This window comes from Pieris brassicae, chromosome 7, assembly GCF_905147105.1.
Source record: "Pieris brassicae chromosome 7, ilPieBrab1.1, whole genome shotgun sequence".
Taxonomy (NCBI): Eukaryota; Metazoa; Arthropoda; class Insecta; order Lepidoptera; family Pieridae; genus Pieris; species Pieris brassicae.
In genome coordinates this window covers 17,533,249-17,559,330 of record NC_059671.1, presented here as the reverse complement: position 1 = coordinate 17,559,330, position 26,082 = coordinate 17,533,249, and the positions used below count along the sequence as shown (strand labels likewise).

The 26,082-nt window shown below is 32.7% G+C and overlaps 2 protein-coding genes across 4 annotated transcripts; one reads left to right on the top strand and one right to left on the bottom strand.

Moving 5' to 3' along the window:
- The first annotated feature begins 2,639 nt into the window (after positions 1 to 2,639).
- LOC123712148 (retinal homeobox protein Rx1) lies at positions 2,640 to 4,678 on the top strand. The gene is made up of 3 exons (XM_045665125.1): positions 2,640 to 2,846; positions 3,525 to 3,639; positions 4,104 to 4,678. Exons 1-3 carry the CDS (start codon positions 2,640 to 2,642, stop codon positions 4,661 to 4,663), a joined length of 882 nt encoding a protein of 293 aa, XP_045521081.1. The 3' UTR covers positions 4,664 to 4,678.
- A 327-nt stretch (positions 4,679 to 5,005) lies between these two features.
- Positions 5,006 to 25,534, bottom strand: LOC123711825 (chitooligosaccharidolytic beta-N-acetylglucosaminidase). Of its 3 annotated transcripts, none has more exons than XM_045664647.1 (10): positions 25,093 to 25,534; positions 19,900 to 20,002; positions 19,174 to 19,377; positions 14,211 to 14,419; positions 13,053 to 13,386; positions 12,066 to 12,207; positions 10,797 to 10,982; positions 9,967 to 10,199; positions 8,721 to 8,956; positions 5,006 to 6,874 (listed from the first exon to the last, which is right to left on the bottom strand). In XM_045664647.1, the coding sequence occupies exons 2-10, from the start codon at positions 19,995 to 19,997 to the stop codon at positions 6,693 to 6,695; spliced, it is 1,824 nt and encodes a 607-aa protein (XP_045520603.1). In that variant the 5' UTR covers positions 19,998 to 20,002; positions 25,093 to 25,534; the 3' UTR covers positions 5,006 to 6,692. The 3 variants fall into 3 exon arrangements, with proteins under 3 accessions (XP_045520603.1, XP_045520606.1, XP_045520605.1); XM_045664650.1 differs by lacking the exon at positions 25,093 to 25,534 and adding an exon at positions 20,732 to 20,750; XM_045664649.1 differs by lacking the exon at positions 25,093 to 25,534 and adding an exon at positions 20,316 to 20,446.
- Positions 25,535 to 26,082: the final 548 nt, after the last annotated feature.

Genomic DNA, 26,082 nt, shown 5'->3' with positions numbered 1-26,082 from the left:
AACTCTTAATACTACGAAATATTCCTTATCCCTCGAGTCTTAAGGCTATATTAAGACTTCAAGAAGTGTGAAATATATGCCAAAGGCTTGGCGTGTTAAAAGATTCTCCAGAACGGAAAAACTCATATCATAAAAAGCCATGAATCAAATGTATCTTATTTTTATTTACATTTAATGTTTACTAAAATTTAGTTTTAATTAACAAATTTAATCAGCGTATTATCCGGAGGTCTGGGATTCAGCATCTCGAACAATATGGCTCGAATGTTTAATTAGCGCATTGCGGGCCCGGGGGGAGGTGTGGGGGGTTCGGTGTTATTCATTAAAATGTTTGCGGAAACCCGTTTAGCGCCGCTGTGGTGGCCGCCCCGTTTCAGGGCTGAAAATCTTTTTATATTTATTCAAACATTCCTTTGAGTATAACTTATCACATGAAAAAGTAATTGTACGTGTGATCAAAAAAAGGGAGGTTTTGTGATCCGCTCAGACAAGAGCTGGTACACTCGATACAGTAATATTGAGTTTTTATACAACGCGATTTTAAATTGCGAGGATTATTATTAATAGGGATTCCTATCATTAATAACATACCATTCTATAACCATTATATACAATTAATTAAAAAGCGTATTCTATTAGTATATTCTATCATGTTAGTGACTGTCGTACTGTTCTTAATGAGAAATAAATATCTAAAATCATAAGTTAAGGTAACTAAAATTCCATACTAAAATAATTTTAATTGTCTTATACCTGAAATAGGAATATTAATGTAAAATTACGTGAAATCGAAACAGGTCGGGCTATCAATAGCAACCCTGAAAACGGGAGGTTGTGGGACATTCATTTGCTAGTAATCGCTGTTTCCGTTATCTGCAACCCACTTACCAGATTTCGCTACACTCCTATAAACTGGTTAATAGCTACTGTTTTTTTACTTTTTCACTTACCTACTTTAGTACTCTTGTTGACGCTTTCGCAAATAGTGTTTACTATGTAAAACTCAGTTAACTAGACCTTTTAATAATTGTTTTTTACAACTTACAAAGAGACACGACGCCACACAAAATGAAAAACTAATTTAAAATTCATATCATTTAGGGTCTCAAGAGCGTACCAATGTTTTAAAAGCCGGTAACGCAACGAACTCGTGAATCCTCTGGCTTTGAGAGTGTCTTTAGGCTCACTTAACACCAGGTCCTGTCCCTTTTTCGTTCTATAGAAACAAAAGCAAAATGTGAGGCAGTATAAATAACAGATCCACATTCTAACGCCAATTTCCTTTCATTGATTGTCTTTGGGATATGTATACAAATTACTACATGTGATCATTTATAGGCAAGTTGGTAATCAGGAGCTCATGGCATGGCTACATCGCTTTCTATGTTTTTCTTCACCAAGTGTGTTGTTCCCTTAGGAAGAAAAATGTGCTAACTAATTGTTATAAGGTGTAAAGGTGTATATTAATTTTAAATATGATAAAGTATACGAAATATATGTTTATATTTATATAATTGTACTTAGTATAAAACTCTAGATGTTTTTAAATACTATTTAGAACAGAATTTAAATAGGAAAAAAATTGATGCATTATCATTTCAAATTTTTAATTAAATATTTTATTATGAACAAAATAACATAGTTACATTATTAAATTAAAATCTGAAAATTACATATAAATCATAAAATATGGTTATAACGATATATTTTTATATTGTGATAAATAACCAAATAACCTGTCTATCAGATAGTATGTATCACAATCCACACTTAATGAGTTACTGTGTGTAAAGACAAAAAATGTTTTTTTTTTAATAAATCTCTAAGTGACCTTGTTAACTATAACTCTAAATAAAGTACATACATTTTATAACTGGATAAATAAATAAATATATTTAGACCAATTGTCTGCTTTATATTGATTTCTCACTTAACAAATAAGTATTGCAATACAGTGAGGAAATTCTGCCAGCGTTAAAGGTCACCGGGACCAAACTTTTTAAATTGTCCTTATTTTTTATTTATACAATTTTAGTTTTCTATTATTAATATGTAGCTAAGAATATTTTAAATAGTGTCTTGAGAAAAAACTGAAAAAAAATTGGGGATATAAATACGAATTACGCTATAAAAAGTATAATTTACAAGCTTCATATATTTGCCATTAAACATTGAAATCCAATTAATTAAAACTCTAACGTTAAAACGCATTAACTCATCTGCATTAGCTTATGCAAATTAATGGCTTCGTTCGTAATTACATTTTAATTAGAGCATTGACAACCGATATCTCATTAACTGGCACGGAGTTAAATTAACCGCATTTATACAGAATTTATATTTACGGGCATAACTTAATCTACACCTATTCGAAATACTACCCTCAACACAGTGTCGTGATTGGCTGTTTTCTCCAACCCCTACCGCGCTCAGCCAATCGCACACCTCAAGTCTATTGTCGAGGGGAGGAGCCCGCTGGATTTTCACCACTGCATCCCGGCAAACGCAAACAGTCTAGCACGGATTATCTCACATAGGAGATCGTTTATACTGTGATATTCGTGAAGAAGTTTGGTGCTATATTGTGACACGAAAAATATGAGACGATTTCTTTAGTTTGAATTTAAGTGTTCAGCGCAATGGCAGGACCATATTTGTCACCCTTGCCGGGTGATTTGCTGACTGAGTACATGTTTGGGCGGCGAAGACAAAGACGCAATAGAACGACGTTCACACCTCAACAGCTGAGCGAGCTGGAATCGTTGTTTCAGAAAACTCATTACCCAGATGTGTTTTTAAGAGAGGAGGTTGCATTGAGGATAAGTCTGTCGGAAGCGAGAGTGCAAGTAGGTTCCGTTTGTAATTGATTAAACTCGCCTTATTAACTTATTGTTGTAGAATTTAACAAAGTTAAATATATTAATAATATAAATAAGTTTACATAATACTCCATTTTCGTATAATAAATGATTCTTGAAAAACTATATTATATAAATATAATATTATTTTATTGAAATTTATCGATTTTGGTAGGTTTTTTTTTCTTTTAAGTCTCTGAAAAAAAGTTGTCCTAACAGAAAAAGTAATTACGAAATTGATTTCCGCTCAAATCAATTTCACCTACACAATACACCGTCAGATTTTTTATCTACTTCATTATTGAGCGTTAAAACAAGGTTTAAATGTCTAAATACTAAGCCACTGGACGTAATACTAAATAATAGATAGACTTTTCGAGTTGTTTTACTTTACTGCACTACTTTAGATCTTAATGTATAATTTATGCAAATAAAACAGTTAGAACTAAACTTTATATCTATAGCTTATAGATTTAAAAAAAAGTCCGTAATTTTACATAATACACTGTTATCGTTTTCGTATAATAAATAATTCTTAAAACTATATTATATCAGAATAATGGTAAATATAATATTACTTTATTGAAATTTACAGATTTTGATCATTTTTTTTATTGATTTTATTTCTACTTTCTTCAAAATTTCTAAAATTACATTCGTTTTTAGGTATGGTTCCAAAATCGTAGAGCGAAGTGGCGGAAACAGGCTCGACTGCAACTTCTTCAAGACGCGTGGAGAATGCGTTGTCTAGGATTAGGAACTCCACCTCTTGGAATGCCTGGTAAGTGTCTTAGTTAAGCGTAACTAAGCGCATTAGTTATACCTATTTAAGCAGATTGGTAGCTGATCAAATTTTATGGTTTAACTATATAGATTATAATCATGCAAGATATTTTCTACCAGCTGTGCATTATTAACATAGGCAGTATGATAATAGTTCTCTGTTGTTATATATATAGTGAACATTTTACCTTTATTGAAATATTTTGCATATAACTGAAAGGTTCGTATTGCAACAAATATTTTTTTCGGGTCGTAAACATATGATAGGCTGATCACGTTTGCCTTAAATTGTTAAATTAAAATATGTGATTATTATTTTTACAAATCGTGATGAAAACTTCCCTTGTAGGAATTCAAGTTCTGGAAAAGGTTTTGTTAGTATCCAGTATTTAGAGCTTTCATAATTTAACAAATTTCTTGAAATCCTCGTTGTATTATTTATTTTTAATCTTATTTTCTCAGGTCACGATAAACCTCCTGACTCTTCACCAGAACGTACTGATTCGCCATCGAATAAATCACCTGAACCACACCTAGAAAATAACGCCGAGCTTAAGTCCCCTCGACCGGAAATGTACAATGGCGGCATGCAGGAACACCCACCGCAAATGCCACCTCACGAAATGCCACCTATGCCTTACCCAACCGAAGATGGAAGGATGATGCAACAACCATACTTTTCCCCTCTAATGATGCCTCCCATGGACAGCACAGACATTGTTCCAACAGACCTACGAGTCCCAACAAAGAACAATTGCCATTGTGTATCGGAAGAGCCTCAAAACTTAGCTTATCGCCCGAGAAGAGACAAAGAGAGTGACAGTGACAGCGACTCAGAGATAGATCTCACATCTCACTCTAAAGACGACGATCTGAGAGAGTCAGAGAGACTGGCAAATCGAATAGCGACAAGTATATTTCGGGGTGACACCGTTCTTCACGATTTAGTACCGAATGACCTTAGTATGGGAACAGCGAAAAATATACCTAATGATCGTAATATGAGGAGTAATATCATGTGAATTTTGTTTTTCATTGAACAATTTCATCAAATATTTTAGACTTGAGACCAATATATCTATCGTGTGCTATGTGATGCCTGTGTCACCCCTGAAGTTAGTCTTTCGCACAACTGGTCTATAGGAAAATTTCTTTCATCTTCAATTTGAAAGAACAACGCTGTAAGATATCAAAACAATAAATTAACGTCTTAACTGTAGTTGAAAAAATAATTTCTAGTCATTCTATTGTGTGTAGATATTTATTTTTACACGTATTTGAGCAGGTAGTGCTTCGATGTATATGAATATAGTATAAGTTAGTACCATGTTATTTTTAGTAGAGAATAAATAATAAAACACAGATTTAGTTTTAATTTATTTATTGGCTTTTCTTACAAAAGTGTTGATACAAAACCGCTTAACACAACAATTAACACATAAACATGATGTCTAAGTTAAGTAATAAATGTCTATAGAGACGTTGGTTAAATGAAGTTTGATTAGTAAGTACTACTTGTAACGTCTGGACCATATAATTATATGAAAAATCGTTATTAGTTCGCAGACTACATGTTACTAATTGTCTCTTTTTATCACAGCGTAAACACAATTTGAAAGAAAGAGATGATAGTTAATAGAATGTATGTTACGCTGATTTGTCTTATGAATAAAGCGTTTAAAGGTTAACTCATGTAGAGATTAGGTTGTTGCTGCTTTAAGGAATGCGTTGATGCATTGTTCGGAACAATATTTTTCTTATTGAAATTTAAACAAACTTTATTAACATTTGAAAGATGACTTTCGATTGGTAAACTTACGATGTGGTACTAGACTAATTCGGCAATTTCTCAATACGATACGATTACAATCTGTATTAGAGTTCTTTATAAAACACATTAACAAAACATATATATATATATATACTATGTCATGAAAGTACATACTGATAAACAATATGTATCATCAGTCTTAATTATGTCTCTTCGATATTCATGTTTTCAAATCTAAATAAATATTTTTCTTTATAAATTTCAGTTTATAACTATCAGGTTTCACTTCTCTAGCTTAATAATCAATAAACGTACTGAAAGTCTCAAATTATATCCGACCACAAGTTACTTACCGGAAGTTATTCGACTGTACTGTTGGAATCGGAAAATATCTTTGATTTGTTTAGGTTTCTAAACACTTGTACATGATATTATTTGTACATAATTTATGCATCATTATTAAGTCATCCGTATGTCTGGAGAAGACATGTATATAATAATATTGGCAGGTGTTTGTCAGTACAGTTCTTGTAATTAAAAGTAATTCTTTGAAAATGTAAAAATATTATTATCGATGAAACAACAACATTTCATTAGCATCAAAGTCTGTATTCATATAAATTATCCTATGACATAGAATCTTAAATAGGATTAAATTATGTACAAAAATAATAAAATATTTAAAAGCCTACAAAAAATGCATAAATTAATTATGTAGCATATACTTCAAGTTATGTATCTGATAAGCCTACCGATTATTTTAAAAACCTGTCTAATGTGTATATTCCGTTAACCTCTTAACGGAATGTTCACAGTTAACGGTTAACGGTGAAAACATCGAATGTTTGGAAATATTTTCTAACCGATAAGAAATTTATATCTATAATTAACTAATTCAACAATTAATTAAGTATACTACTACCAATAAACAATTTGTTACATCACAAACAATTTTGAGCGAGAAATGTAAACAAAAACCGAAAAAAAATTGAATCGCTCAATTGTTAATAGTTAACTTTGGTTATGTTTCTGTTAGAAAAAAAAACTAATTTTTCCCTTGTCCTTCGGAGAATAGTTTATATTCCAGATTATAACTAATGTTTCGTTTTCGCGATAAACTAATTTATTTATTTATATATATTTATATCTCTGAGGTTTAAAATTCCCTTAATTCTTTATCAACGAACACAAAGTTCCTAAGACGGGATATTTTATTTCTTACAAAAAATGTTCCAATTTCCAAACTTCTTCCTTGAAGGAAGATAGACATAGACAAAATTCTACAGACACCGTGCATCATGTTGCGAACACCAGCCTGGTGACAGGACATCGGAAGGTATTCCTCTGGCGGCCAGTCTAGATCTCAGCCGCTGAAGCCTGGGTTCGGCCACACTGGCGCCCGAACTGGGGTTGGACCAAAGCCGCTCAGCCACGGCTGCGGCCCGCGGCCACACTCGTGTGTCTGTGAAATTATATTATATTAACTCACGATCAAAATTATTTTTTATGAGAGCTAAACATATTATAAGGAATGTCTTCTAGACACAGAATGTGTATATTTAATTTCCGCTTAAATAAAATACTACAAATTTTTGACGGCAATGTAATATAAAAAATGACGTTTAATATTTTCTACGAGAAACGCTTCATGATATTTATAAATTAATACATTATTTATTATATTATATATTACTTATTTTTCTATTATTTTATTATTTAATTGCACGTGACAAGGTGCCCATGGCGCCATTCTTACATTTACCATCACACTGATTAAATTTTTAATAATCTTTAATATTTTTTTTTTGTTTTTTTTGTGGCTTAAGCGAGGGACTTTTAACCATCATACGTCCGAATCACGGTTCACTATGAAGATTTGTTTGCGCATTCAATACGCTCATACGGTAAACACTCATACCCTAGACGCAATTCGACTAAACAATACAAATATGAAATATTATTATAATACTTTTTAAAGCATTTAGAGACTGTATAATATTTTAAAGAGTTCATTCTATAATTAAGATAACTCAACTTGAACAAGAGTGTTTTTAGCAGTCGTGTTCAGACATTAGTAGATAACTATTTCAAAAAATTATCATGATTTGAGTCTATTAAAAAGTTCGTCGTAGTTCCGTCTATTAACAATAAGGTTTCTATTTGCAACTCGAAATGTAAATAAATGTAAATAATTTATGAAATATAATCAATTATTGGTAAAAAAAAATGTTTCAAGAAAACACTTTTTCAACGGATTGAAGCTATGTATTATTATAGACTTATAATTATTTCACATAATTTTAAATTTCTCCCGACGTTTCGCGTGCTTTACAGAGTGCGTGGTCACGGTGACCGATGACAAAAGGTGTTAAATGACAAAAAGTATCACAGCTGCAGAGAAAGTTGTATTATCTGTATCTGTATACATAGTTTCAATCCGGTAAAAAAGTTTTTTTTTTAAATGTGTAAAAGCTATTGTTACGAAGACGGGTCGACTGCAATCTTTCTAGATTTTTCTACTACTTAGAGAACAGCAGGCTGTAATATGATTTCTGGCCGTTTCAGGAGAGGGTCAACCACATATTAGACAATTGTAATTTGCATAATGTTACTCTAGTTTTCAGGAAGCTGAAACATTTTTCAGTCAGTTTCAGAACATGTGTAGTCGAGGGGTGCAGCTTTCAGGAGACCCGTTTTCAGGCGTTTTCAGGCCTAGTTATACCCCTTTGATGAAGGAATATTCTAGACCAAACTTTCTAGGTGTGAGACAATGACGAAATGATACGAGAGAGAGAGAGAGAAGATCAGAACTTTCTCGAAACTAGACTGAGCACTCTAGAACGCCGTACGACAAGGACGGAGCAACGTGCGAAAGAGACAAAGAGTGCGGACGTTCTAGAATTGTGCAATCGCTACTCAGTAGCAAGCCCGCCTAGAGAGTTCTCGAATATTGTTTAGAATTATTCCCAGGGATATATAAGCGAGCCGAAACGCGACTAGTCACCTTTAGTTTGGAATGCGATAACAAGAGAGAAACACCAAAGCGATAAAGTGCGAATAAAGTGAATACAAATGATAAAGTACTGTGTAAAGTGTGCATAAGTGGAGTAATAAGTGATAGTTTTTGTGTGCTATAAGTGCATTTCTGCTCATAAATTCCTCATTAATTTTTCAAGAAATAAACCCTTGAATAAATCTACGGCATTTTCTATCCGATCCCCTAGCTCGTAACACGATGTTAACAAAAGACAATTCCAAAAAAAGTCTTATTAAAATAAACTTTAAAAATGCTAAAAGGTTATTCTCACCTAAAGCCTGTGAATCCACATATTCACTCCACATGGCAACCTCCCCACCCAACATGTTCGTATCAACGGGCAACACATTGGAATACATCCTTCTCCAGTTTGAATACTTGGTGTTCCCCCAAAAACCGTGATCCAAGTACCAAATGTCCTTAGGGACGGAGACTGCTCTGTACCCGAGTCTGAGGAGCTGGGTTAGCAAGGGACTTGATAGGGGTTCCCATACTTCTATAACGTATCTGAAAAATATATTGAACACCTCATAATATTACAAATTGTTCGATACATAGAAAACTATATCATCATAAGGTATAGGGAAGCATCACTCATCGGCAATACATAATTCAGATCCCACTGACATCACTGGTTACCTACATCATTACCATATACAATAAGTTTCACAAAATATTCAATAATGAAAGAATTTCATTACGAAAAAAGAAGTAGTTTTTTCTACATATTAACTGCTCTGAATTAAACATTTTACTAATGTAGTAGTTTTGATATTGTTTATATTAAAACTTTTGCCGCGTCGACACTGACGTCTGACAGCTCAATGTCAAAGAGTGACATCTAATGATAGGTTGGTTTTTAGGGATGAAACCGTTTAATTGTTTTGAATATTGTAAGAGTCGATTAGGTCAACTTAATTAATGTACATCGACATTAAATGTTTCTTCTTGGTATTTTATCAGCAAAAGGCACTTTGATCTTATTGTAACAGTGCTTGAAACAGAACTCCTCCGTAGGAGGTTTTAAAAGAGGCCTTTTGTAGGTTTTATGGAATTGTAGGTTGGAGAATATGTCGTAAACTATTGTTATACAACGACTTTTTTAAATTATATTTATGATTTGATAAAACACATATAACCTTCATAAGTAACCCTCAGTTTTTAATAGCATTATTAGTACAACTAGGTATATACTAAAATATCTGGCGTGGCAAAATAAGGTCTACCAGTTCAGCATACGTATAAAAATATGTTAGGGTTATGCGTATATAAAGATTTTCATTTATCATACAACGTGATCGTATCTATGTTTGTATTTGGAATTTTTATTCATGTTAATGTTAAGAAGTTTATTATGAATTTTTGCTTATTAGCTACAATAGAGGAAATATACTGTAATAAGTAGTATATATAATGTGCTCTGAGTGTAAAACTATCAGTAAATAAAATCCATTTTACATCCCCCCCCCCCCCCCCTCCGTCATTTAAATAAGTGAAAAAAAGTTTAAATACCTTACCTATCCTTATTTAAGTACTTTTGTATCCGATGCGCTTGTGTTAACTCCGAAGACCAAAGCATCACAGGCTGGTCACTCTGTCCGATTTCTGCCAGCTCTTCGTCCCAAATTTGCAGAGCCGTTGAGTGGAACTCTGCCCATAGCTTAATGAAACCTTCCACATTTCTCTCGTAACCTTTATTTTCCATATAAGTGACTATATCTTGGGTCGAATTCCAACATTCGAGAAATACCTGAAATTATTTGATATAATTTTAGTTAAACAGTCAAGTCATTATGTTAAACCTGGATTGGAACCTGTTCTCGATTCGGTTCCTAACATAGAAATGATATCGATTTGGTCACAGAAGGTTATCTACACACACATATACGTTGACACAACAATATTTTACTAGGGTAAGACTTTTATGGAATCTTTTCTGATTTATATATTTAGATTTATATTTTTGCTGTTTTATCTAAATGAATAAGTATCTAACATACAAACTAAAATTAAAACTGACTTATAAATAATATCAAAGAGTTAACAGTAGAGTTGTGTGTACATACTATGTTATTATATTTTAATTTCAACATTATCGTATTGGCTTAGAACGGATAAGAATATATTTTTGTCGATAAAATAATAATAATTAAGACTGCCAGATCATTTCTTCACTCTCTCCTTAAACACCTGTGCTGTTCTGATCGTTGTTACGATTTCATTGCGATATTTTCTTTGACCGTATGAACACGAACATTAACACTTCATATAGTATAATATAGGGCGATGTCAATCAATCCCATAACAGCCTGTGTAAATCAATAGTCACTATCAGAATGACTCTTACCTCGTCCCCTCCCATGTGGAACAGAGCGGGTTTAGCCAACATCTCGGCTATATCCTTGTACAGGTCTCGAAGGACTTTATACATATTTGGATTGGCAGGATTTAACTGTCCGCACGGAGGCTGGATACAGAATGATCTCCACGGATTTTTATTAGCGCACACCGCGAGATCACCGAAACCATATTCCTGAAATCCAAATGTAAACTGTGAGAAACAAATCACAGAAAAACGAAATATAGATGAAAATTTCTTTTACAATCTAATATTTTGTGTAAAAGTAAAAGTCGACTAATCTAAAAAAAAATGTCAGTGTGTACTAGTGTACACACGTAAGAAGTGAAACTTCTTTATGACGTTATTTTTTGAAAAATAATCTACTATATGCAACTTTACAGAAATTGGTTAGATAAAGTTAAATTAGATAAAGTTTAACAAAAGGCTTTTATTATCATAGACATGAATACAAATAATACAATTATTTAATTTTACCTTATAACTACTATCTTATTACAGAATTTCGTTAATTGAAATAGAATTATCACTATCATTGTTATCGTTATTATAAATTTTTGTTATTAATGGAATCTCTTCGAATCAACCGAGGTAGGGACAAGAAAAAGATGGCGGGTAACGGAAAAATGTGACGGTAATTTGTTTCCAACGCCGATAAAGAAGTTTCACTTCAATAATTAATATAGAATTAATTTTTCCCTATGAAATGTTGCTATTTTAACTACTTTAAGATTCGTAGTAAAATGAAATAGTTGTATTATTGGTATTAATGTCTATGATAATAAAAGCCTTTTGTTAAACTTTATCTAATTTAACTTTATTTAACCAATTCCTGTAAAGTTGCATATTCATAAGTCAAATATTTCGTAATCGACTTTTCTCGACAAGCACGTTACGTAACTTAACATATCGAATTTTGAAAGAAAACAAATTTTTTACCGGATTCAAGCTATTTGTATTATTATAAACTTATAATTATTATACAACAGATAACACAACTTTCTCTACAGCTGTGATATTTTGACATTCAACACCTTTTGTCTTCAGTCACCGTGACCACGCACGCTGTAAAGCACGCGAAACGTCGGAAAAAATTAAATCAAATTTTGCTAAAAAATAAAAAGAAAGTAGAAAGAAAGCCTTTTCCTTAAGTCGTTTTGATAAATAAATATTTTAATGCGTATTTGTATTATTAGGTTTACAATTTTACAGTTAAATATTCATTTATAATGAATAGACATTTTAAGTTTCAATCACCTTTCCCCATTGCCAACCGTTTCCAGCGTGCGCAGGAGAGTCAATCTCTATGACAACTCTGATTCCTCTTACACGTGCGTAATTTATCAACTCACGGATTTCCTCCGCTGTGTAAATCTCGTATGCTGAATACGCTCCGTATCTACAACAAAATATCAAATGAGGTCATGGTACACTGTTTTAATTAAAGTTTTTTCTCTTTCGTCACTTTCAAACTGACTGTGTCTACGACGCCATTGTTTTGACATATTCACGTTTTGTTCCTATATTATCAGACGCGTCTACTAACGTAAGAAATTGACTTAATATAAATTAAAAACATCTCTCAAACAACATACATGTTAAAAAGAGGACAATTAAACATGATTGAAAGAAAACAATTTTTTAACCGGATTAAAGCTATTTGTATTTATAAACTTATAATTATTTACATAATTTTTAATTTAAATTTTTCGTTCGCGTGCTTTACAGCGTGCGTGACCGTGTTCACGCACGCTGTTTTCACGAAAAATTGTTTTCTTTCAATGTGTAAAAGCTATGTTAACCAAAGACAATTAAACATGATATGTTATACACGTCTGAAAATAAGAACTTAAGAGGGCGCAGCGCTCTTAAGTGCCAGATCCATGCAACAACACGAAAACTCCAGCGCGCAAAACACAGAGGGGACTATTTGTTCCGAAGAAGTCGCATGGGCCAGGCATACAACGTTAAAATATTAATAGCAATTTTGTAGTAATATAAACAGAGCCAAAGAAATTAATAAAAACAGTGAATAATAAACAATGCACGGTTGCCAAAACGACTCGGCGAAAGGGTCTCCATGGAGTTGCTGATAATGTCCACCAAGTCATATACAATAAATATAAAAATTATACATTACATATGATTAAAAACACAAATTTAATCTTCCTATTTTTTACACATACAGCGATATTGTTGGTTTATCTATAATTAAAGTCAATCTGCAAACTAATTATAACGAACCTCGTGAATTGCGGAACTCTCGAAGATTCCAAAGGAAAACTATGTGTATCAGTAGCATGCCAGTGAAACACATTCATTTTCGTCGTAGCCATGCCATCAAGCATTCTCTTTATATCCTCTATCGGTATGAAATTCCTTGAGGTATCCAACATGAAGCCTCTATGAGGAAAAGCAGGTTTGTCCCTTATCTTTGCTCCCGAGATGAGTCGGAGGCCGCATTTATAATGGTCTGTGTAGTCTGGTTTATCTGCTGTGACTAGTTGTGTGAATGTCTCCAATGCATTTCGTGTTCCATACACTGTTTCGGATGATATGTGCACGGCTATGTTCGCTTCTGTAATTGTCAAATTTTAATCATGAAAATATTTATTTTGTATGCGTCTCCTAAATAATAATATGGCCAGTTTATTCCACACTATTTACATATCAAATGGGTATAGTTTTGTTATTACACTCTTAGGTTATTATTATTTTTGTTTCGTGAACTTATATGACGAGTCGTATATAATGTTAATTGCCAATACTACTTGAGTCTAAATGCCATTAAAGGTACTTTTAACATATTTACCAATTATCACCGCATGAGATTAAAAAATAAAATAAATCAATGGCGCTACAACCTTTTTAGGTCTTGGCCTCAAAATTCTGTATCTCCATGATCATTTGTTAAACTCAATTAAAAGCAAGTTGGTGATCAGCCTTCTGTGCCTGACGCACGTCGTCGACTTTTTGGGTCTAAGGCAAGCCGGTTTCCTCACGATGTTTTCCTTCAACAAAACAGGGAGCAAACGGGCAGGAGGCTCATCTGATTTTAAGTGATACCGCCGCCCATGGACACTCTCAATGCCACAGGGCTCGCGAGTGCGTTGCCGGACTTTAAAAATGTTAAATGCGCACATAGAAAGAAAATCCATCGGTGCTCAGCCGGAGATCGAACCTACGACCTCAGGGATGAGAGTCGCACGCTGAAGCCACTAGGCTAACACTGCTCCGCATGGGATTAATCCTTATAAAATAAAGCAAGCACTCATTTATTAGAACTATTTACAATCAATTAGTTAATGAGCATCTGCCCTTAATTGTTTTCTATATTTCTTCTTGCGTTTGGGGCACAAATATTAACAATAACTATACTTAGTGCTTCATATATAAATGTACCTTTATTTTGAACATCCAGCATATACGACTCATCAGTACTCCAGGTTAGGTCTGTATTCGGTGTTTTGATAGTAATATAGACAATAACTGGAGTTTTGACTATTTCAGTTACATTTCCATCACATTCGTCTACTAAATTTGAAGCCGTAACTTGAGTCATTTTAGCTAAAAGTTCTCTCGTCTCTACAGGAGCATCAATCAAATCAAACCTGGAATCATAGAAGTTGGTTGGAATGTTTTATATGTTTGCGCTAGACCTAGTTAGGATTACATTGATGTGTATTTAGTAGTGTTTATTACTAATAATTTACATCACGATTTCTAACTATGTATATCTCATGTTATTAACGCGATTAGGTGCTTAAGGTACAGAAAACCCCGTCATGTTTCGCACATTACGGAAGACAATTCAAGTATTTAAATTTTCATTATATACATAATATACACATAACGTGTTTATGTGGCTCTGGTGAATGTGCAGTATCTACTAACATGTTTGGATATTATAATTTGTAGTATTTGAGTGAATCCCTTCCGTTACCTGATGTTAGTTAGATTTTCAAATAACTATGGACTTTCTATGAACAAACTTGAGGACAATGACCTCGAGACGCCCACGATTTGAACTTTATATGCAATATTGCTCATATAAACGAAACTCAGTCTGTTTGATGCCTATATATGGCCTGACATTTTATTGTACCGTTTTTTCTTCACTTTGTTAAGATAAAAATAACAATGTATATTCATATCTATTGCATATTGTGGATATGTTCAACGTCTACCTACTGTTCGAATGATTAATTTAAAGTCTCAAATAATATGAAATAAACCCCATAGACCAGAAGGTTATATTATTAAACAATATCCATTCTTTACATTTTACTTTGATTCTGATAAAATGTTTTAGTTCAGGCAAGTAACACAGATCTTAATGGAAATATAATAATAATCACCATACGTTTTGCTTTTTGTTTATAGTAAATAAGGATATTCTAATAATGCAGGTGAAGCGTGCGTCAGCAGGTATCAAAATACAGACATCGCAATCAATCGGGCCATTGAACTTTGATCACTTTTAAAAGGGCTCGCGTATACTTTTTATTTTCTGGGCTCCGTCCAAGAGCTCGTATAGGATAAATGAATCTAAATTTATCGTAGTTGGCGGATTTTTGTTACACAATACAAATATTAGTTTCGCTAGAATATTTTTTACGATTTATTAAGTAGAAAATGGGTTGAGCCGTATCAAGCTGCGTATGAATTTCCTATTACCAATTTTTACTACTATAAAACGTCTTCTCGAGTCGCCACTATGTACATTTGTTCTGTTTTAAAGGGAAACTAAAAAACAACAATTGATTTACAATTCGACGTTTTTTTTTTGTAAATATAATTGACTTCTATTTGTTCGATAATTGCTGATTTTCCACCAAAGTCACGATAATACAAACACATATTATTTAGACGATCGCGATAGAGCTAAAACGATAAGGATCTGAAATTCACGGCTGATATAGTTCGTATATACGAACGAGTATGTAGTGATTTCGAAAATGGTACGTAAAACTTCATAATATAGTAAGGATCGCCATAATGAAGTCGTAAACGAAAACAAAAGATTAAAGCAAACGCCATGCAACTGTGTACTTCATTTATAATTATAATTTGAGAACAATAAGAATAATACTTTTACAATTGAATTGTAATTAGGCCTGTGACAACTATATATGTTAGAATGATTTATGAACACGTTTTGAAGCAAAATGAGATTAAAGTTCTTTGATGTGTTCTCCATTAACTGTAGCTCGAAAATTTTATTTAAAAACTATAAACGAACCGTTCACCATACCTTCTTTATATAAATAGTACCATAAAATTTTATATGTAAACAACTTTTTTTAGTTAGACAATTTTTTTGGTTTATATCCTATTGTAATTTTTTTTTTATATTTATTGAATAAAAAAGATTTTGGATAGAAGCGGTAGCAGGGAGCGAATGAAGAAAGTCAGCCAGAGGCATAGTCAGATGGAAAAGGCTGGAGGAGGCCTTTGTCTGTGAAGGGTTCCGATTGACGGTACTGAAGGTAGCTACCATATAGGATATATAGGATAACAAGATACATAAAATAATGTATAAAATCTAAAAAATCTAAGCTGTATATTATCTTTTCCTTGTCATGATTGAATATTAAACGGGCTTTATTATTACTATAGCAGAATTGAAAAACATTGGTATCTGATTGGCACTATATATCATTTTCGTCTCCATGGCTACGTCCTACGTATGATTACCGAAATAATGTGTAACTCCCACTATTATGGAAAAACGTCCAATAAAAAGCTCGAATTATAACCGTTCATTTGTGTATCAGATTGCTTGATCTCACAAATTAACAATGTTTACATGAATGACACCTCAAGTAAATAAATTAAAACTACGAAATATATTTATCATGACCGTTTTACACTTTGCAATTGCAGTCAACCCATATAGAATTATCACGCTATGATATATATCATTATTGCAAGAAAACTTTATTGATTATTTATTATTATTGTATTGTTTAATTACAGATCTGTTTAATTACTGGTCCCACACGAGGATATGCATTGCGTTCAATAAGGCGTCATCGCACAGCATAGAAAATCATATCTCTCATTCAACTATCAAATTGCAGATTATAATTATGCACTAGTTTCAAAATGATTTCCAAGCACTAAGTATCGCTAAGTAGGTCTTCGTAAATACTACACAGAAATTACATAACAGGTGTCTCGAGTTCGTCTGTCTATTTATACCGGCACACTGACGCTGGGCAACGTCACAACTACGACATAGTTGTTGACGATTGCTTCTGTATTAATAGACCAAAGCTGTGAAACAATTTATCGTCTACGAATACGTATAAGCGATAAACTAAAAATTAAAAAAAAAACACATTTTATAATTTCGTCCTTTTCTCTTAAAAGGCCGGCAACGTACTAACGAGCCCTCTGGCAATGTAATGGTATCACGTAATTTCAGGTGATCCTCCTGTTCATTTGCTCCCAGTTGTATAAATACAAATTAAAAAAAAAAAACGCTCACAAGGCTTACACCAATGTTATTTATTGTCCATGGCCAGTGAAATCATTTAACATGAGATAAGCCTACTCCAAAAAGTTATTTGGACTATAACACAACTAAATCACGAAGACGGTCAAAAGTCTTTAAAATAATTGTATAATAAATATAAATCATGATGGTATAAAGTAAACATATCAATTGTTGTTGGAGCTTTTTAATTTAGCGGAAATTGATAACACATAATGTTGGAATTCATACAAATTACGCCGCAAACATTATAAATATTATATTACAAAGAAGCGATACGTTTATCTATTTAGCTTCATAAAACATATGTGGTATTATTACTTAAAAATTACCAGTGGTAAGTGATACTTAATATTTATTAAAAACAATTCCTTAGAAATCTATTGTGTGTGTGCTATCAATGCGAGATCTTCCTTAGTTAAAGTTAAACTTAAAATCACTAAAACAACACATGTAGCTTCGGAGAAAACATTAAAATGTCGTAAAAGTCAATTGAGCAATAAAAGAAAATTTTACAGGATTCAGACAGGCTTTATTAGTACTATAAAAAAGTTGGAATTGATTTAGATTTTTTTTTAATTAGCGCTTTTATATTTTTTTTTATAGAACAGGGGGCAAAGGAGCAGGAGGCTCATCTGATGTTAAGTGATATCGCCACCCATGGACACTTTCAATGCCAGAGGGCTCGTGAGTGCGTTGCCGACCTTACAAGAATTGGTACGCTTTTTTCTTGAAGGGCCCTAAGTCTAATTGGTAATGGTAATTGGTTCGGAAATACTTCAGCAGCTGGTTCCACATAGTGGTGGAGCTCGGCAAAAACTGCCTTGAATAACGCACAGTATAGTATATACAGTATTCAAGGCAGTTCATCGACGTCGAGGTGATACTCCTACTGGTGGAATTTCGTATTCTCCCTCGACGTCCGATGATGAAACTTAGTTGCAGGTATTAATCCAAATAACTCCTCTGAACACTCTCCATGGTAGAAGATGCAGAGTGACTACACATCTCTACGCAACGCCAGAGGATCAAGCCGCTCGGAGGGGAATTGGTCGTCGACAATTCGAACCGCTCTTCATTGAATACGGTCAATTAGAAGGAGCTAATGATCTAGATTTCAATACTATAATGTATGGGTTATATTCTACATTGGTGCTTGTATTAAAAATTAATTACGTATCACTGTTAGGCTCGACACGAGAAAACAGGACAAAGTACGAATAAATTAACATATTCAATTGTTTTCCGAGAATACTTTCTATTTGTAAACTGGGTTAAGGGAGTCGCGACAACGAAAATAGACGTCAAACTTATCAGGTGTTTTAATGAGTGAACGTTCTTTTATCTAAAGAGGTTGTAGTTAACCACGCTCATACTTCTTTATTTTCATCATTCATAACACGTCATTCACGTAGTGAACGTTACTCAGAAATTAAGGAAATATAATTTCTCTTATGTTAACCTATTGCTAGGCTGTATAATTATTAATAGTAAATAATGTTTATAGTATATATACGTAAGTTTTAGATTTGTATATTTAAGTTAATATTCAAAATCATTTATTCATATAGGGTAAAACAATATACACTTATGAACGTCGAATAAGAAATATATATTAAATTCTTTTAATTTTACATTTATAATTACCGATATAGAAAACTTTTGTATATTTTAATTAAATTTTATATGTATACATTAATTTATTGTGATGTATAAGTGTAAAGTCTTGATATGTTAAAAATATTAATAAATGAGCGTTTTTATCTGGTAAAGAAAGTTGAATAAAACATGTATTACTAAGAGAATACTATGTTACCAAACACTGTCAAAAATGTATATATAATAAATTCAAGTGGTTCATCTTACCTCAAGTAATTAGGATGTATCTTCACGGTCTGCGAGCTTAATGCTGCTGTGACTGGTCGCGGCCAGATACCGCCGAATCTGCCACATACTGTCCGGCAGAGATCCAGGCTCTCATACACAGTTCCCGTGTAATTTGCCGTGGGTTCAGGCGACTGTGATCGTTGGCAACCCTCATCTGGCACGCACTTGTATGTCCACGATGGTCTGGAATGCCATCACGCTTGATGAATTCTCTATTAACGTTTGATGAACAGGCACACGTGTTCTATAAGATATCATAATTACTACTTGGTCCGAGTCGTACAATTTTTGTATAGTCAATATTGGCTATCAATTGTGTATCTATATCTATGTCTATTTATAGAAAAGATCACCCTTTATTGGTGAAGAGTCAGTGTAATTTCACTATTCTAAATAAAGCACTGATCTATCTCTTATGACATGTATTTATGGATCAAGTTTCCTTAAATTCAAAGTCTTAAATACATTAAATATTACAATCAATTAATATTCAAGTTTTCCCTCCTAAACTCTTTCAAACCTTCCAGACTTATTTTTCAATACTATTTTATTGGATTTACTTATTAATCTACTGCATAAGCCAAGTAAACACTATCTAAAATTATACACGCTTGCAAGGATCGATTTTGTTCTGTCATTATTAGAAACAACACTATAGTACGACAAATACAGTCTTTCCCGCTAGTATATCTTTATCTTACTTACTCGTATACAGCTGGCGTGGGATCTTTGACACTGTTCTCATTGTTGCAACTCGCTAAATGCACGTAAAGCATTATGAACGCCACCCACCGTCTCGCCATTTTATCTGGAAATATAAAAATACTATAATTATGCCATAAATCCTATCGAAATTCGAATATTTTATAAAATGTATAACTTAAGATGAAAGATATTACGTATTTTTACCAACAATTTTTGCTGGCGGAAGAAATAATATTTTATTACTTTTTGTTATTTAAATTTGTGTATTCGAAGTGGCCTGTGCATGAGCTTGTTACCCAAAAGACGTTTTTATTGAGAATGTCTATGCCTCACATGGACATACTATATCAAATAAAACTATTGTGGGATTAGATGTTAATTTTTGCCAAACTTACCAATGTTTGGGAATCACTTACCAGGACAGTCTGGTTAGAATAAAATATCCTCATCAATGGGGCACTGTAATTACCACCTACATATTGTAAACCACCGAAACAAATATTATATCGCCGCGATTAAAACCCAGAAACCCACGTGCGTTTAAAGTTAATAAAATTAACTTCTTCGTAAATTTATTTTATCGTAATTTACAAACTACCTACATTGTAGTGTCCCTACCTACCCTCAGGTTGTGTATGAATTTTGTATTCGTTTGTTAATAAGCCGTTGTACCCATCACCCTAAGGAAACCAATGTAATGCAGTACACAAATCATGTCTGGACTTAAAGGGTAACGCATTTACTCGTTCTAAATAATCTATGACAGAAAAAATTTGGACTTATCAACCAAGGATGTGTTAAATGAAATGACAAAAGCTACCTATAGCCTTACCCTGTAACTTTAATAGCGATTACATTCTTAAGTGGCATGGTTTTGTTGGTTGACGTCATATTGCTTAAATTAAGACTGTTAGACGGTTTCAGGCAAACATTTTGTAAATTTTGGGAAATGGAATTTATCGTTCGAGTATTAAAATTTTATTATACATTTAAAATTAGGTTAAAACACAAACTATGAGTCTAATATGAAAATTTAAAAAGGTTTTGATATATGCAAGTCATAGTGAATAGTGTAAATTCCGACAAAATATATTTAAAAAAGTATTTTAGCATCATTCAGCATGACATAACTTAGATTAGATGTTTACCTTGTAACAAGCAGATTATTATGCAGATTCGTTGCTAGGTATTTAGACAAACACAATATTACGGCGTGACAAAAATCGATTGCTCAAGGTTCAAAATACCTTTATAGATTTTTTGCGTTACTGTCCAACCAAAAGATATTTGGCATTATAAAATCATATTATATAGTCCATTTTGGTCATTATAGATATATAGATACATTACGCTACAAATTTTCATCACATTATTTGGGAATATATAATAATAACCCTTGTGTATATATATAAATTCATCCCATGTACATAATTTTGAACCAAATTGTTTTAAAACAATTGCACAACAATATCTAAAAACATTGAAACCGCGGCAAACAGCTGCTTAACTATTATTGTAAAGTGTATTAAACAACAGGGAAACATAAAAAAATATGTACTAATAACTTTTAAAATGTATGTATTGCTCGTAAACGCTCGTGGCACAAGTTCCGAAATGTAGTGTACATTTCGTACAGTACGCCAATATTGTAATAAAGTTATGGAAAAGCATTTTTGCCATTTTTTTGCATGGTTAGTAATGCACTAATTAGTAATTTTATATGAATCGGATGTAAGACATTTATGGCTTTAAACCATGTATGAAATCGAACGCTCGACACGAGTGAAAGTTGTTTTATAAAGTGGTTATAAATCATATTACTCCATATTCATCGTTATAAGTTATTAACATCCGTTACACTTTCCTTATTTTATCTATTTATAGTTAAGATTTCGTACCTCGGTACGTATAGCACCTGGTAGACATGTCATTTATAAATACGATAAGATGATGATATAAAACTTATAGTTGGAGGGTAGTTTGTGATGGCTATTCCAGCGTAAATTGTTAGATGAACTCATGTCAAGAGACAAGAACTATGACCCTTTTGATTACTGTTCACCCAATGTTACTTTTGATGTCAAGTGACGAAGGGATATTCTGGTGTGTGGAGGTTCTGTTTGTGTTCGTCTACTACTGAAGAAAATATATTTTAAAAACGTACAACCTGCTCTGGGTCTCAGATTTCTGTATTCTCGTGATAATTTTTTTTTTAATCATTTGGACAAGTGGGTGATCAGTCTGACACACTCCGTCAACTTTTTGGCATGCCGATCTTCTCACAAATTTTTTTTCACTGTACTAGCAATGCGGACATAGAAATGGGATCGAACCTACGGGCTCAGTGATGAGAGTCGCACAAAACTACTAAGCCAACACTGCTCGCTGAAGAAATTATATATAAAAACAAAATTATTTATTATATATAAGTTTTAATGGTGGAATTGGTCTTTATTAAATATTTAACAATTAAAACATGTAAATATAATTTAGATATTAACAATGCATCGCGTGCTAACCGGATATGACATTATCAGCATGCATTTGTCATTATCAGAATCGCAACTGGATTTCCGCACGCATTGCTGTATATAGGTTATAAATTTGTATGTAATTAACTGTACACTGTTGATCATGAAGTCGACTCAAATACCAGTGGCCACGAGCTGGCTATGAGAATTAAGCGGACTGTGGTATTAATTAAATTCCAATTGTTTCTTTGTTTATATTCTTATTTAAAAATAAGAAAATCTCTATGGCCTGTGTTTTACAGTAAGCAGGTTAACAGCCATACTTATAAAGTTTTCACAGAGTTAAATAATTTACATAATTGCCTACATGTCAGGGAAACTCCCACACTTAACGATATATACGTATATATATTGAGACGATAACAGCTACAGGCAAAAATTTTGGACCTAGTCTTTTAAGATAATCTTTTTGTCGTTTATGAATATGTCCTTACAGCAAAAACGCTTGTGACATTACGTAACCGTTATAAATATATACATGGAATAGATACATATGAATCGAGGGATATTTTAGGGAAAGATTCAGAGTCGAGAGATAGCGCTGAGTATGACTTCCGTAATTCAAAAACGTATTGCATTGGACATACACATACAAGAGTACCACGTGAAATCTCGACTACCGTTTAAATTTTACCGTTGCGATGTCGCAAGCCTACCGCAAGCGCACCGCAAGCGTACCGTAACAGTAAAGCGCCATGTTTAAGCGCACCTAATAAGATTTTGCTTATGAGAAGCGGTAACACAGTTTCTAGTAGAAATAAAAAAAACAATCTTTTCCGTGTATGATTGTCAGGGAGAATTTACGTGTTTATATAAAATTGCCAATTGTTCACGTTACAAAGTAACCACTTGAGTAAACATAATGCAAAACAAAAAAAATATTCTATAAAAATGAAACGCGAAAGTATTGATATGAGTCATACAAAGAAACAATGAGTCCAACACCATAAAGAGCAAGCTCGGCAAATAATTTATGTATTTTTATTAATTAGTACTCAGTAGGTAAGATTCAGAGTCGAGAGTTCTACGACTAGTAAAGTCGAGTGACAATGATACGACACAAAATCGCGTATTCATTCGAGGAGTGTTAGCCTAGTCGCACCTCTGACGCAAAAAGTCGACGGCGTGTGAGGCAAAGGAGGCTTATCTACTTGCCTAAAAGAAACAAACTAAACGCCTTTATTATAGCGCCATTGGTATCCATACTACAGACTCAAGTGGAGATAAACCAGTATTTTAATAATTTTGATTAATTTTCTTCGTCTATGTTATCCGAACCACTAAATGAACTACAGTAATATGGATTTAAAGTCGCTAATATCAAACCGTGAATTAGCTATTTTTTTTTATTAAAGCAATTATGTCATTAACGTAACACAATACAATATACATTTTGCAATGCAATCAACGTGATTTAAAACCTTGAGTTTTTATATCACGATACGTCGTATTAGCATAATTTTTATATAAATCTGAAAGTTTATAAAACCTGATGCCATCGTTTAACGCTAAAGGTTCCTTGGGGCTCTCACTGATTACCAAAGCGTCAGGAATAGGTCGGAACACTCGCTTCTACGGTAAAGGACAGTAAGGTGGTGGAACCCCAAAATCGACAGCGTATGTCAGAAATCTGGGGTCAAGACTAACTACTACGAGACAAACAGTTTTTGAATAATACGTCTACGTCTCCAGAATTATACCCCGTATAATTCAGACACAGGTCCACCTCAGTTAACATAAAATAGTTTATGGCTTTGTTGTTCCCACAGTATTCGAATAATGGATAATATGAAATTAAATAGTCGATAAATTTGAATGCTTAAAAAAATATACATACATTTGAATCACGGTTTCATACAGTATAAGTTGATGGAAATAATTAATAATCAAGGGAAAACTGAAATCATTGAAAAAGATTTGGAAATGATCGGTCATTAAATCCTATTAATGAAGTTAATGCATACCAAATTCTGTTTTATATTTTTATGTTAACTATAATCCATAATTAGAATAACGAAAACTACGTGTTCATGTAAAAGATAAGGGGTCAAGATAAAAATAGATATATTTTGTTTTCTAATAAAAGATTTCTATCCTTAAGAAAATTAAAGACATTAAATATAGAAACTTGCCGTATCGTCATATCATTAATAATATTTTGTATATTATCGCATATAATAATAATATTTCTGGAAAAAAACGTGATTTAAAAAACTTTGGATACGATTTAAATATGAAAATAACAGTATGGTGTACCTACTGTATTCGAAAATTAATCATATAATTTCATTAAAAAAATATGTAAGAAATTTTGAAACGATCAAGGTTACGCACACGATTACGTGAAGGCTAACTCTAGACATTATTGTATTTTTTCCCGCGCCAAAACAATTTTTTACACAGTATTAAATAGAAGTATAAAACATTTACATAATGTATCCGTGATACATAAACGAGCTATCGGATAAAGCTATAAAAATAATTTGTGACTTCCCTACTTATTGAGTAAATAGACGTCCCTAACTAGGTTACTTTTCATAAACATTTATATATATTATATTTCGTATACTAACAAACATTGCATTGGCTACTTGTACTCATATATCTACTTAGAAGAAGTCACAACCACTGGCTTCTTTGTTAAAAAAGAACAATCACTTACTTCGTTCCAAAAAAGTATTAATTCAAATATATTTTCCTCACACAGGTCACACAACTATCACTCAACTATTGTCGCTTAGTAACACTTAAATTTCAAAACATATAAATCCATTTTATTAAAATACGATACATTTTTCAAAGTGACTGCACTCTCCTCGAGTCTAAATAGTTTATTTTTCAACTTCAAACATGCGAAAGAACCGGACGGCTTGTTTTGTTATTTATTTTTACGGAATGCAACAATATGTGTTCTCAGTCCGAAGATTAGTTATATTATGGCTCGGTTTTAAGCCAGGGACGCATTATGTAGGTGATTTTGTTATTGTTTAGTGAACGGCGTATTGAAAACATTTTTACGATTATGATAAAGCGCGCACGCGAGCTGAGGGCGCGAACTACTCTGATTGGATAACTGTGAAACGCAAAGCAAAACAGGCGTGATGGTGACCTATTGAGGGCGATAGCACTGTCGTGATTATTAGAATTGGTACATTATTTAAATAAGTATTAATGTCGGTAATTAATTTTAGATTGTTCTAATGTGTCGTTGAGAGAATTTATCACCAGTAAATAATTACTTTTAAGAGTTTTCTTTATTAAAAAAAAATACATTGACACATGTTTTAAAGTAAACATTTTTTTTTTAACCAGCGTGGTACTTTCGAATAAAAGAGGGTTTATAACGATTTAGCTTTAGTATTTAATTACTCTGTCCTATTCGCTATTTATTGTCAAAGACAATTTTACGTGGCAAATCGGGACATAGACAACATAGAAAAAAAATACAATAGAATACATTTCATGTGGCTAATCTTCCTGGTTTTTAAAATGATTTTGATATGATATTAATACTATAACTTTAATTTAAGCTTAGCTAGCTCCTCTAATTCTCAAAATCAATTGATACGATGACATAGGTCAATTGGAATCATAAAGAGTTAATTACTTGAATCAAGTTTTATATCTAGAAGGCCGGTCGCAGCATTGTAAT